Consider the following 13,725-nt stretch of genomic DNA (forward strand, 5'->3'; position numbering starts at 1 on the left):
TTTAATATCCAGCACAGCCATTTTGTTGTAAGTGTAAAAGTGCCATCAAAGTTTTAAGTTTCTGCTGAGGGGCAGTAATCACCAACAAAAAGGACAAACAAAGAACCCAGGTGCCACCACCACTTTGGTCCATACCAGAATAAAATTAGAACTTCTTCAGGTGTTGGCAAATAAAGGACCAACTAAAGATCCCTAGTTGAAATGGCCATTTGATATTGTTAGATCACAAGTAATAGCCTTGCTGTACAGAAGTCTTCAGTGATGGTTCCTTAAAAAAATGTAGTCTCTTTCTTTCATTATATCAGGGCAGGTCTTTACAAACTCGGGGACAAATCCTGCTCTCAGATGCTGTTGTCTGTCACCTTAAGTACAATGCTCTTGAATCATTACATTGCTCAAGGCCAAAAGACTCTCTTATAAACAACTACCAAACAGCAACAACTCAATCTGTAGAGTGTGCCATACAATAATGAAAATAGTCATAACTCAATAACCTCTTAGTGTGCCATTGTAATACTTCACAAAAGAATGTGGATCCTAGTCGGCTATCACAAATCACGAGCTCACAACCACAGTCGTTGACTCTTGTTCCTTACAGTCCATAAACATACTGCCCTGCCAATAAATAATTACACAATCCCATTAAACATAAATGTACTACTAAGGATTTTCATCATATGGAATGTTAGATGAATTCTAACTCTGTCAGCCACAAAACTAGAAACCAGTTCCTCAAAAATTTATCATGGAAGGATATGAGAAGCAGTGTGTACCATTGGTAGTCTCTTCCATTGAAGACTTAACACATTCTTATAGCTAGCTCCCTCCCAACAATTACCTTACCCAAGACTCTTTCTTCAGAACTTGAGCTGAATTCTCAATCACACTGCCTATCTACGCCATGTTAAAACGGATTGGAACTATTAGTTTTGACAAATATACAACACCACTACTCCATTTAACATATTGTTGATGAAGGCTGTCAGCTGCATTCTCAGTGGCCAGCTCTGCAGTGAGCTGTAACTTCCTTGACCGTAGGGTGACAGCTTGTAGCACACCACAGCAACTTTCATACATGCATGTACTTCCTCAGCTTTGTGAAATCTATGACAGAATTACAATATACATGTTTGAAAACTTGTACAAGCATTGTTTTTTACATTTATTTGAATATTAAACTTATTTCCAGATGCTAATTCACTAAGTAAAGGTAACAGCAAAGAAGTGTTACTCACTTATATTAATCCAATGCCATCTAGTCAATGCACAGATGCAGCTTTCGTGATTGCCTTGGATCTGGCACTATATTTAGCCCGACTTAAATTGCACTAGCAGCATATGGTAATTCCATTATGATTTCACTAGTGAAAATATACTGAATGATGAAAGTTTTACAGTTGCCTTGTAGTTCCCATTGACAAGATATTGCACAGTGACTTTATATTTCACATTGAAGAACTATGTCCTGGCTGACATCACTGTTGTACCTCCTGTCAACTTGGTCTCCTTTCAAGTTTTACTTGGTCCAAAACTTCATATGTTTAGATGTTCTGCCTCCAGATTGGACCAAAAAATTAGCAGATCATATTTTAAAAAATTCTCAAAATATCCACAGGTGTACTGCCGGTCTACAGTGTCCAACGGGCACAATATTTCGGCGATCATACATGTCGCCATCATCAGGTGAACTGACAGACTGGAGCTCAGTCCGCCAGTTCACCTGATGATGGCGACATGTATGATCGCCGAAATATTGTGCCCGTTGGACACTGTAGATCGGCAGTTCACCCGCGGATATTTTGATTATCAAATATGCTGGGAGAAACTCAAGAATCACAAAAAAATTCTGTTTTGCATAATTTGTAAATTACATTGTGTAATATTCTTATAAACACTCGTACACATAATAATCCTATTTAAATAGTTATTTTTCTTTGTACAGACTCAGCTTGATTTGGAGAACTGTGTGGACATAGCAACAATTGCTGAAACTTACTCGCTCTCACAACTGAGGCGACGTGTGTATCGGTTCATGAGCAGTCATCTCCGTGAGTTTTCACGAACTCAAGACTTCCAGAGGTTATCCCCTATGCAACTGGAATATCTTCTGGGCTGCGATTTTCCTGTAGACTGCCCTGAAGCTGAGGTTTGTCCACATGACTATATATTTGGAAGTATGCAAAATGATACTTTTTAAAAATAGTAACTTTCGTTTATATACACTTGGAATTATTGGTTAAAATGAGTTCTGGATTGTGTTCAATACAAGCAGATGAAATCGGTAGACTGAACAGTGCTCTGAAGTATTTTAAAGGTTCTTACTGCAAATATTGAGAAGAGACAATGGGAGGAAGATAGATAAGCAATGCTAAAGTGAAGTATTAAATAGAAGGAAATGGAAAAAGCCTGACAGAAGGCAGACACAATGCAACAGATGCATAAGATATTGATCCTTTGATGCTCAGAGTAATGTGCAAGCATTAACAATATGCTGGAGGTAAAAAGCTGCTTATAAGTTATGAGTAATACTCATAAACAAAGGCAAATAAATATTGAAGAGAAATAAGAGATGAGGTGAGTTGCGCAAAAGAGGTGGGAAATCTGTGTAGATGAGTCACTTCCTGTGATCAACAATGTAATTGGATAAATAAAAAAATCTACTCATCAAGTGGCAGCACTAGAATGCACACATAAAAGCTTTAGAAGCCAGTGGCTGATTCTTCCGGCAGAAGGGTTGAAATGTTAGTGAAGGTCTACACCAGCTGTCTGACACGTCTTCATACAGCATCTCCCATAAAGATCCCAGCCCTGTGATTCAGACTGACCTGCAGTCCCTCCTTAAAACCTCAGGCTCCTCACAAAGACTAATCCACAGAACTTCTGACTCCACCAAAATCATGCACTTCCAACTTTTGCCTTCTTTCTAAGATTTACAAACCCAGTCATAGTTGCTGGCTTCAAAACACCCACCAAACATAATTTGCCTTAGTTGATCAGCACTTGAAACCCATAGTACAAAGACTTCCCACCTATATTAAAGGAACCAACAATTTCCTACCTCACCTGAAATACGTACCTGTCCCACTCCCACCACACACCTTGCTTATCACCATTGATGCCATCACCCTCTATAACAGCATCCCCCACATGCATGGTCAGTCTGCTGCTGAACATTTTCTCAGGCGGTGCCACCTGATTCCAAATCTACGACCTCCTTCCTGCTCACCTTAATCAACTTTATACTTGCCAACAAATACTTCACCTTTGAGGTGCAAACAGATCAGAGGTGTGGCTGTGTGAACCAGGATGGATCCTTCTAATGCCTACCTTTTCATTGGTTGCTCAAAGGGGGCCTTCCCGGGATTCGTAAGCCTTCAGTCTCTGGTTTGGTTTAGATACATTGATGAAATCTTTACCATATGTACTCGTGGTGAGGCTGACCTGTTAAAATTCCTGGAATCTGCAAATACCTTCTCTCAGTTAAATTTCACATGGTCCTATTCCAAATCCCATGCCACTTTCCTTCATGGTGTTCTCATCCTCACCGTTGGCCAGTACACACTTCTGTCCACAAAGAACATACTAACAAACAATAGTACTTACATTTCGGCAGTTGCCATCCTTTCCATGTCAAATTAAGTCCCATGCAGCCTTGGCATTCGAGGCAAACATATTTGTTCTGATGCAGACTCTTTACAGCAATACACCACCATCCTCATCTCAGCCTTCACGGGACATAATTACCCTACCAGCCTAGTTCAAAAGCAGATTTCCCAGGCTGCCACAGCCAATCCTGGTACTGCTGATCGCTCAAAACATAATTTTAGGGCACACCAATTGTCACTCAGTATTATCGTGGTCTTGAATGTATTAATCAGCTACCTCCATAAGGCCATGGCTTGCCGTGAAATGAGATCCATTTTGTCCAAGATTTTTCCCACCACACCTAGACTTTCCGTCACCCTTCCAATCTCCACATTACGCTTGGCAGCCCTTGTGCTCCTTCTGCATCCATCTTCCTACCCCGTGGCTCTCTATCCCTGTGACCATCCCTGGTGCAAGACTTTCCCTATGCACCCTCCTGCGGCCACCTATACTAGCCCTGTAACTGACAAAACATGTACTATCAAAGGGCGTGGCACCTGTGAAACGACGAGTCATATACGAGCTATTATGTAAACACTGTTCGGCCTCTTACATCGGCATGACTGTCACCAAGTTAGCAGATAGGATTCATGGGCATAGGCAGAGGGTGTATACCAGCAACACACAATATCATGTCGCAGAGCACGCTCTAAAACAAGACAGTTGTTGTCTTGTTGCCTGTTTCACCCCGTACGCCATCTGGATTCTTCCTCCAGACACCAGTTTCTCAGAACTCTACAGGTGGGAACTAGTGCTACTACATGTTCTTGGCTCTTGCCACCTACCTAACTTTAATTTACGTTAATTCCTTCCGCCTCAGCATTTCTTCAAAGTACCTACTCCTTTCTTCACTCCATTTTAGTTTAATACGTCTTTCATTTTCTGACATGTGTATTTTTTGCTTTCCTCCTCTCACATCTGTTACACACAATGCACTTAGCTTTTCACTCTTGCACCACGTTTTTGTAACTTGTGCACAATGTTTTTGTTGTAATCTGTCTTACATATTACCCTGTCTTCCACCCTTAAGCTCTCATGTTTTCAAATTTTGTCTGGTGCAGTCCCCAACAATCAATCTTTTCATGTCATCCCATCTGGTAAATCTCCCCTGAACTGAATTTCTGGGTGACTGTTCCAAAATCTGTCTCTTTTTCTAAATCTCTCCTGTCCTTCTCCTTCACCCCTCTTCCTTCTCTTTCAACCCTTCTGCCAGGAGGAGGATCCACTGGCTCCGAAAGCTTGCATAAGTATAATCTCCTTTCATGTATGTGTTCCCCTGCCGCTATGTATCCAATTACATTACATCATAAAAAATTGATTATTTTTGTTGTTATGCTTCCTGTGATATGATAGTTGTGAAAGAACTGCACGGAATTCTGTGTCAGCATCTCAATAAATTCAGAGTAGGTACAAACAGGCTTGAGTCTCATCCTTTATAAAATGGGTATTGCCTTGTGGCATGAAGTATGTCATAGCAGACGTCAGCACCTTTTCACCTTGATTGTTACAGGAAAATTTATGAAATACTTTAATATGAATTAGTGGGGCATTATTTTAATGACAAAATGTCCACTGGTACTTGACACTATAATGGTTGTGTGTGTGTGTGTGTGTGTGTGTGTGTGTGTGTGTGTGTGTGTGTGTAATCATGTAGTCTGTCTAAAAGAGTGACAATGATTGAATCACATACCTTTCCACTATCACTGATAACAAATCTGCCTTTTCTAAGCAAAAACCCTGATCTCATTTGAATGGATTTTAAGGCTTCACAATGCATTCTTGCAAAACAAGCCAAACCCTGTTGTCGATCAGGTAAAAATACTTGTAAATTGCACCTGCTGTTATCTGTGTTCACTACCTGGGGATGCCATCTCCTTTCATTATTCTGAAATTTTTTGATAACCATACAAAAAACACATTGTTCGTGCTGGTAGATATACCAGTCACCGTATGCCAGTTTCATCAGTTTGCATGCTTATTTTATATATATCACACATCTCAAATAGAATTAATCTTGGGAATTTCTCCATTCTGTATAGTATGACAAGATCTCTCTTTGGGGAAATTACGTGAATTGGTCATCATATGTGATGCTGAACTACATGCAGTGTGAAGTACCTTGCTGCCCATGAGATGATAAGACAGTACTTTTGCTGTCAGAATCACTATCAAAACATATGGACACATTACATATTTATGTAAGTTTCTGATCATACATAATTATAGTGTTATAGAACTGAATGTAACTACCAAATAGGAAGAAACTCATCACTGTAAATGTTCATAAAAATGAGCACTACTAAGGAAAAGGTGGCACTGCTGATTGTGTAACAGTTATTTCACTTATGTGTAGCAAGATAATGAAGTTGTAAGATGAGTCCAAAATTAGTGGTAATTACTGGGGTAATGAAGGTGAACTGAGACTGATTTGCCGCTTTCAGGTATTTGTCAATCTGCTTGAATGTTTAGACTTTTTTCCTAATAGCCCTCTTCTAATTAGATGCAGTTCTTACAGGTGTTGCAACGCTTTGAACTCCTGATATGCAACACTTTATTTCTTCCTTTCATCATGCCTGATAATTTCTAGAGATGCTTCAGAGATTTTTTTGCCACATATACATACGTACAAAATTGTTTGCCTCAGGACTAGCAGAATTTCTGTAAATAGCTTATTCACATAAGAGTGGGACTGCTTTGGAAATAAAATGATCATGAGTGTAATCTTAATACCTGTCTTTGTTGATCATTTGTATCAAAGGAAAATTAATTTCAAAAAATTGTAAAATTACGACATAGAAAGGCTGACAAGTATTTCAGAGGGCAAAATTCATGGTACTGCCTGTAAACATATGTAAAAGCACCGGAAACTATACCAGCTTTTGATATTGTTATTTCCTTTGTTGGGAAGGAAAGAGGAATAGGTTGGGAAAACAGAGAAAGAAAGAGTAGGTTGCTCAAATCCCAGATGGAGACAGTCTCACTTGTTCTGAGGATGAGGGGAAACAAGAATTTTTGCCATTCTGTCTCATAATTGTATAGTTTGAGGATCATTCCTTGCATGACCTGTATAGTGCATAACAATATATGGGAATGGTGCTACAGAATAATGTATCTAATCGTTTTAGAACCTATTCAAAACTACATGGCTGCAAAACATTCAAACATGCAGAAACACACCATTGTGCTTATGCACAGTGCATCATTCATGGATGCACAACAGGTTGTATGTTAAGGAAGCCCAAATTCCAATTTATAATTCCCTGCTATAAAAGAAACAATACAGCCATTCAAATTTATTTCAGAACTCACCTTTCACAATGAGTATCAAAATAAAGTTGCACTGTTTAAAAATTTGCATCTGGCAATGATTTGTACAGGTAAATGCAAATAGCACAATTTGGAGTCCACATCACACAATTACTGTTTTGGGTTAGTAAGTCTGAAGGTCAGAGGGCAGCAAGGGCATACTACATTCATTAGGACCATTCATGTGTAATAAAGCACTGTGATTTTGAAAAAAACTTCAGGTTGAGGAAAGCTTTTTATCTTGTAACAAATGTCAGTGCTGTCATCTCCATGAATAACAAATATCAAAGTAGATAGGATTATTGAGCAGCTTCTGTCTTTTAATTGGGCTTTTAAGCAACTTGTATCATTAAACTGCTTCACACATATCATATGATCTAGCAATTGAGGAATTTCATTAGTGGTTTACTGTTTCTGGGCATCATTGGAAAATGTAAGCTTGTTGTGTTGAATTTATATTCCAGCAATAAATGCCAAAGACTGGATTGTTAGCTGACACAGGAACCACTAAGTTCCCAAATTTAATAATTTAATAAATTACCTTGATGTAAACTAAATATCTTTGTAGTGCATTCCAGAACAAATTACTTACACTATCCAGTCTGCTTGCATTAAATGTTCTTAATATAATTTTGCTGTTCAGTGCTATGACTAGGTATCTGCATCATAAAATATCTAAACCAGTTAAGAGCAAACAATCTAAATAGGAATTGAGAAAGATTACTGCTTCATGGGCATATGATTAAAATTCAAGAAAAGTGGTCAAAATAAAGTGCACTAAATTCCATCTGCAAATTTGGTGATACAAGTGATACACTGCTACTGACTGTGAAGATAAAAACAATAAATTCAATTGGAAAATATTTAAAAATGTGGTCAAAAGTACTGTTTGCTGGGGGATGGGAAGGTGTTTATATTGTAGTTGGCAAAGTGGCCAACTTACAGCAATAAAATTACATCCTTGGAGCAAAAGTGAACAATGTATGGGAAAAATTACACTTTTTAGTGTAAATTATATTATTGTATAAAGTCAGCTAGAGTTGAACCATGTTTCTTTCTTCACTTCTTTGTTGTTGTTGTTTTTGTTGTTGTTTCTTCCAACCATCTTGGGTATTACAAGTAAACTTTCAAATTTTTACTAAATTGTGAGTGATTAAGTTTCTATATGTGTAAGAATACTTAAATGACAGAAGATTCCAACCATCAACTATACTTAACGCTCTTCAAACATACCTTATGCTGTTTCAGGTGCTCCGTATTGTTATTCGATGGCTTTCAACTTTGCCTGCCCCCACCACTGCGGATAGCTGTGTGCAGCAGAGACTTCCATATGCCCAACGTATCCTAAGACGAGTACACTTCACTGAAATCACCCCTTGGGATCTGGACACAGTTCTTTCTCACTCGCATATGGATCAGACATTGTATAGACAGGTATGTATGTATGATATTCCCCTATTTTCATGGTACTGGAAATGGTATGTCTAAGAATTGACACCTGAGTTTCTCCTGGCATATACAATTTTCAAACAACTAACGGGAATTCAGCAAGGCAATATTTACAGTGACCGCCAATATTTCGGCAGGCGTACACCCCGCCATTTTCAAGGCACAAACTGTAAATATTACTGGTTGAATTCCCGTAAGTTGTTTGAGGGGGAAAAAATTAAAAGTTCAGTCATTTCAGTCTTCAAAGCCTGGCAACTAACCATGATGCATACAGTTAGTTTTATACTTCTGTGTTCTCAAAGCCTGTCATAAAACATGGTCCTTTTAAGTTATCTTTAAGTTGTTGGAAGATGTTATGTTACTGGTTGCCATGTTCATCATCCTCCCTTCTTTCTTACCTAACAGTGTAGTGATGTTTTTAAGGTACTGTGAACAGGGTTGGAATCTTTTCCATCCCGGCAGATAAGTTTCTCTCTATTCAGCCAAATTCCCAGATGGTTCCTTCAGTGTGAAGGTATTTTTCATTTCCTATCTCAGTTAATACTACACTTCTAATGACAGACTTGACAGGACTGCAAAATCTAAGCCACCTTCTGCTATCATTATCGCTGCTGGTGCTGCTGCTGTACTCAAAATTCCCACTGCAGTCAACACAAGATTATAAAAACAGTAAGTCTTTCTCATCTGAAAATGTATCACTCAATCTAGCAAGACATGAAACTGCAGCTGAATAACTCGTTTGGCAGTTGAAACTGATTAATACATTGGTTTAGGAACTTCGAAACGGCAAAAAAAGCGAGGCACACCATTGTCAGACTTACCTTGCATTCAGTTTTTTAGCTTAAAATGCTAATAAGTAACAATAACTAATTCTTCAATTAACATAAATGTTCTTATTGTCCTATAACAGGACACATGTAAATATTTTCAAGTCCAAGATGTAAACTCTGTGTCATGCAAAAAATGTGTAAATGATTTAGGTGATCAGTGGTTCTGATATAAAAGTGACATACTATTGTGAGATCAGATGCTGCCCATTGTAACTGTTCCACAGTTTTGCCTGTGCCTGTTTGTTCTGCAGCATTTTATCTGCAAGCAGAATGATAGTCTGTTTCCAATAATTTACCAATTGCTGGGAGTTTAATTGTGATTACAGAAAACTTCTAATCACAAAATGAAATTTTCCCCCCAATGTTGGTCCCTATCAATCAGATTTTCAAAATATTGCTAAATCACTTAGGTAATTCCTAGAAAAGGGTAATATCAGTGACCAAATTCTCCTCATCCAATTGTGAGCAGTAACCCTCTCAGTGTTTTCAAACTCTGGGATGAGTATAGTCTGGATAATTTGTGCCCAGTTTTAAGAGAAGCTAATTTTTCAAGCATCTGGATGTTTACGATGTCATGACTCCTGAACAGTATATCATACAATGGTATTATTCTGCCAGTACATTCAGTGATATGTGGGTATACCGGATGCAAAACGTGTTGCAAATGTATTTAGTAGTAAAGAAATAATAAATTAAAATGTCATGCCTCTTGTAAGTGAGAAACTTTTTTGTGTGTGGGGGGTAGGGGCAAGAAAAATTGCATTAAGGTTCAAAATTTTACGTTAAGTTAGTTTGAAGTTTCTAAATGCTTTCATTCTCAAATACTGGTTGAATACATTCTGCCTAAATTGCACACCATAGGTTATGTTATCTCAAGACACAAACTTAGTTTCTAACTTTTAACACATTGCAGTCGGGCCACAGATACTACTGCAATCCCTCAGAAGTCGTAGACTTTTGCGCCTTTTTTACATGGCTCCTGACCAAAAGGTAATGAAGGAAAGCAAAACCTTTTAACTGATGTGTGTGTTATCATCCTATATCTAAACATTTGTTTAAAGTTTTTTGTAAGATATCATATATTTACAGAATTATTATATTTTGAAAATTAGATGATTCAGAGGTAGAAAAAAAGTTTGAAATTGCAAGAAATCAGAATTTATTATAAAATAAATGTACAAAATTATTTCATTGAATTTTTACAACTCTTTTCATTGAGTAAAATTTGTCTTTGTGTGATATTGCTTGAAACAGTCAGGTAGACACAATCCTACATTACATTCTTCACACCACCATCTCGTCTCCCTTCTCACTCGTTTGCCAGTACTCCGTGCGCCCTTCTCAGAGCAAACAATGCAATATCTTGATGCATATTTCTTGCTTGTTGTCGATGGGACGTGAGTGGGGAAATGCCTTGCTGTTAGCCTGTTTGCTGCTGAACCCTGCTTTTTATTTTCGTTGAAAACTTCGCCGGATTTCTCCAGTATTTGTTTTCCCAGGTTCACCATAAAAGTAAACAAGCTGGTTCGTTTGTGAGAGACAGGCCGAAGTTTCTTGTACAGAATGTAAGAATTGACCACGCACATCATAAATACATGAAAAAATACCTTTTTCCACCATTTCATTGTTCGTCGTTGAAAATAATAGTAGGTCACCAGCTGATCTCCATGATCAACACCAGTTTTATTTTTATTATAATCAAGTATGAGATCAGGCTTCAGTTTTTCTACCATTCCAGCCTTGGATTTTGTCTTAGTAACACTACTTGTCATTCTATGTTTGGTAGAAAGGGCAAACACATCCCTAGTATCTTTCCAGTGAAGTGCTAGCACGGAATTTTTTCTCTTGAATACGATTTCACCTCTTCTTAGTTTATTCTGTTTGAATTCCTGTGGTAGGCCTCTTCTGTTTCTCATTACTGTGCCAACAGCAGATGTGCCCTCATCAAACAACTTTTCAAATAATTTTACAGAAGTATAAAAGCGGTCCATGTACAATGTATGACCCTTACGTAGATAACTGTTGCACAAACGTAGCACCACTGAATCTGCACTGTTGTCTTTTTCACCTGCACCGGTGTACACTTCACAGTTCAAAACATATCCTGTTGCTGAATCACTTAGAATGAAAAATTTTATACCATACCTGCTTGGTTTGTTCTTGATATATACTCGAAATCGAATTCTCCCTCTGAATGGACATAAACCTTCATCAACTGTGAGATTCTCGCCAGGAGAAAAACTGTTCTTGCTTTTCAGTACACAGTTATCAAAAAAAGGTCGGATTTTGTGTATAGGATCATGGTTTGGTTGACCCCTTCGTACATAATTGTCGTTGTTATTTACGCGAAGCATAAAGTAAATTGACCTAAATCTGTCTCTTTTCATGATTTTTGCAGGTAAGGAGGAATCTAGCATTAGGTCATTGCTCCAATAGTCCGTAATATTTGGTTTGTGTACAAGGCACATGTGAATAATTATAGCAAAAAACTGATACATCTCATGTAGCTTCACAGCAGACCAACTGGCCCAAAGCGACCTGGAAGTTATTTTATTTTGCATCCGCAATTTGGAAATTGTTGCTGCAGCGTAGCGGTTTGTTTCTGTCTTTAGATTTTTGATGACATTTGCGTCAATAAAGACGCTCCAACAGTCAAATTCAGTGCTTTTGGCGCTCAAAGGTGCCAAGACATTGCTTACGCCTTCAAAGAGCGGTAATTGTTGTAGGACATCATCATTTACCCATTCAACAACGTTGTTTTGGGACTGCTGTTGTTGTATTCTGCCTCTGCCTTTTTGAATGGGAGCTTCACACTCTTCTAATACGTCTGATGGCTCATTTTCATTTTCGGACCACTCGTTGTTACCTTCGAAATAAATGACATAAGTCAGTGAAACTGCCGAGATTATAATTGTGATTCGTAAACACAATGACTGACCATTATAATTACCATCTATTTCAGAAGAACTATTTTCAGTTTGAAATCCATCATCGTCAATTTCAGATCCAGATTCTTCCAGCAGCCTCAGAATTTCCTCTTCAGTCAAACTGTCCCCCATTTTACGACAAACGTTTGCGATAAAGACAACTACATAAGCACACTGCAAGAGTGAATGCGCGGGAATTGTTTTGGCGCCTTTTTTGAGTGACATAGCGCTTAGAGGATGCAGGAACACCATCTAGCGGTCGTCCGATGTACTACAAGACCGAAACACTCAACTCCAGATGTCACTGCACGGATATAATGCGCCGCAACCTGAAATAATAATCGAGAAGGCGGCGCTCGGAGAATCTCCGAGCGCCGACTGTTACGGCAATAAATGCGCGCTCGTAGTTTCTACGGGCAACGACCGGAATGTGTTAATACTTGACTTTTGTGTTAAACCATTAACATAAGATATATCTTTTAATAAGTAGATAATTCCAGCATTTTAAATCTTCAGATTCTGTTAATAATTACATTGAACACTGAAAATCAAATTTTTGTTCACTAAGCTGCTGTTACTGGTACTGGATGACTGTTTTAGCCATTAAGTAAGCCATATGATCTGATCAAAAATATCTGGACACCTCTTTATGTACACTAATATGGATTGTGCACACTCTTTGGTTTTGAGAGCTTGAACTTTGCTAGAGACACTTTCGATGAGATGTCTGAATGGCTGTGGAGGAGTAACAGCCCATTCATTCGGAGCTGAGGGATGAGGTGTTGATGTTGGACAACAGAGTCAGGAACAAAGTAAACTTTCTAATTCATCCCAAAGTTATTGCTTTAGGTTCAGGTCAGGACTCTGGGCAGGCCAATCCTTTTCAGAAATCTTATTGTCCGCAAACCATTACCTCACAGATACTGCTTTACAGTAGCGAGCATTGTCGTGCTGATACAACAAACCATTGTTTCCAAATGGTTCCTCTACTGTATGCAGCACAGAATGCTACAAAACGTGTTCATATCCTTCCGTATTTAGTGTTAAGTACAGACCCACGTCATACCTCCTCCTACGTACTGTAGTGCCTTGAGAATTTCGGTGTAAATTCTAGAGATACTCAGCCTTCCACCGTTTCGAACACCCGATATTTTAAGTATGAGTGTGAATGAGGGGAAGCGTATCTACTGCACCACCTGTTTGTGTGCAGGTTGGAAGTTTGTTATGAGAAGAATGTAAGCGTGGTTGTTCAATGATGCAGACAAGTGTTTGCCGCCAGCGCCACAGAAGCCATGATGAAAAACACAAGGAATATTTGAGTAGTATTCTTTGATGTGTTAGTGAAAGTGATTATTGTAGAAAAAGAGACGCGAACAATTGACTATCTTTCTTCATGTCTTAGCTCTGAACGAGGCAAGATGTATGTCACGTTTAAAAATGATTTGGACAGTAAACTGTGTTTTATGAATTCTAATGTTTGATGACTAAGTTGACTTGTACAAGTTTAAACACTTACACGAGAAATGGCAAAGTTGTTTTTTGTGATAGTTGAAAATATATTGTGACAA

General features: G+C 38.3%; 1 protein-coding gene across 5 annotated transcripts in view; it reads left to right on the plus strand.

Moving 5' to 3' along the window:
• Positions 1-13,725, plus strand: part of LOC126196656 (kelch-like protein 26) — a 347,281-nt gene that overhangs the window by 298,113 nt on the left and 35,443 nt on the right. For 4 of the 5 annotated variants that reach the window (XM_049934584.1, XM_049934583.1, XM_049934581.1 and 1 more), the window contains 2 exons: positions 1,943-2,146; positions 8,200-8,385. In XM_049934584.1, the coding sequence (XP_049790541.1) occupies positions 1,943-2,146; positions 8,200-8,385 (390 nt within the window). The remainder of the gene's footprint in view (positions 1-1,942; positions 2,147-8,199; positions 8,386-13,725) is intronic. The other variant, XM_049934585.1, reaches the window with a different exon arrangement.

The sequence above is a fragment of the Schistocerca nitens genome, chromosome 1, assembly GCF_023898315.1.
Source record: "Schistocerca nitens isolate TAMUIC-IGC-003100 chromosome 1, iqSchNite1.1, whole genome shotgun sequence".
Lineage (NCBI taxonomy): Eukaryota > Metazoa > Arthropoda > Insecta > Orthoptera > Acrididae > Schistocerca > Schistocerca nitens.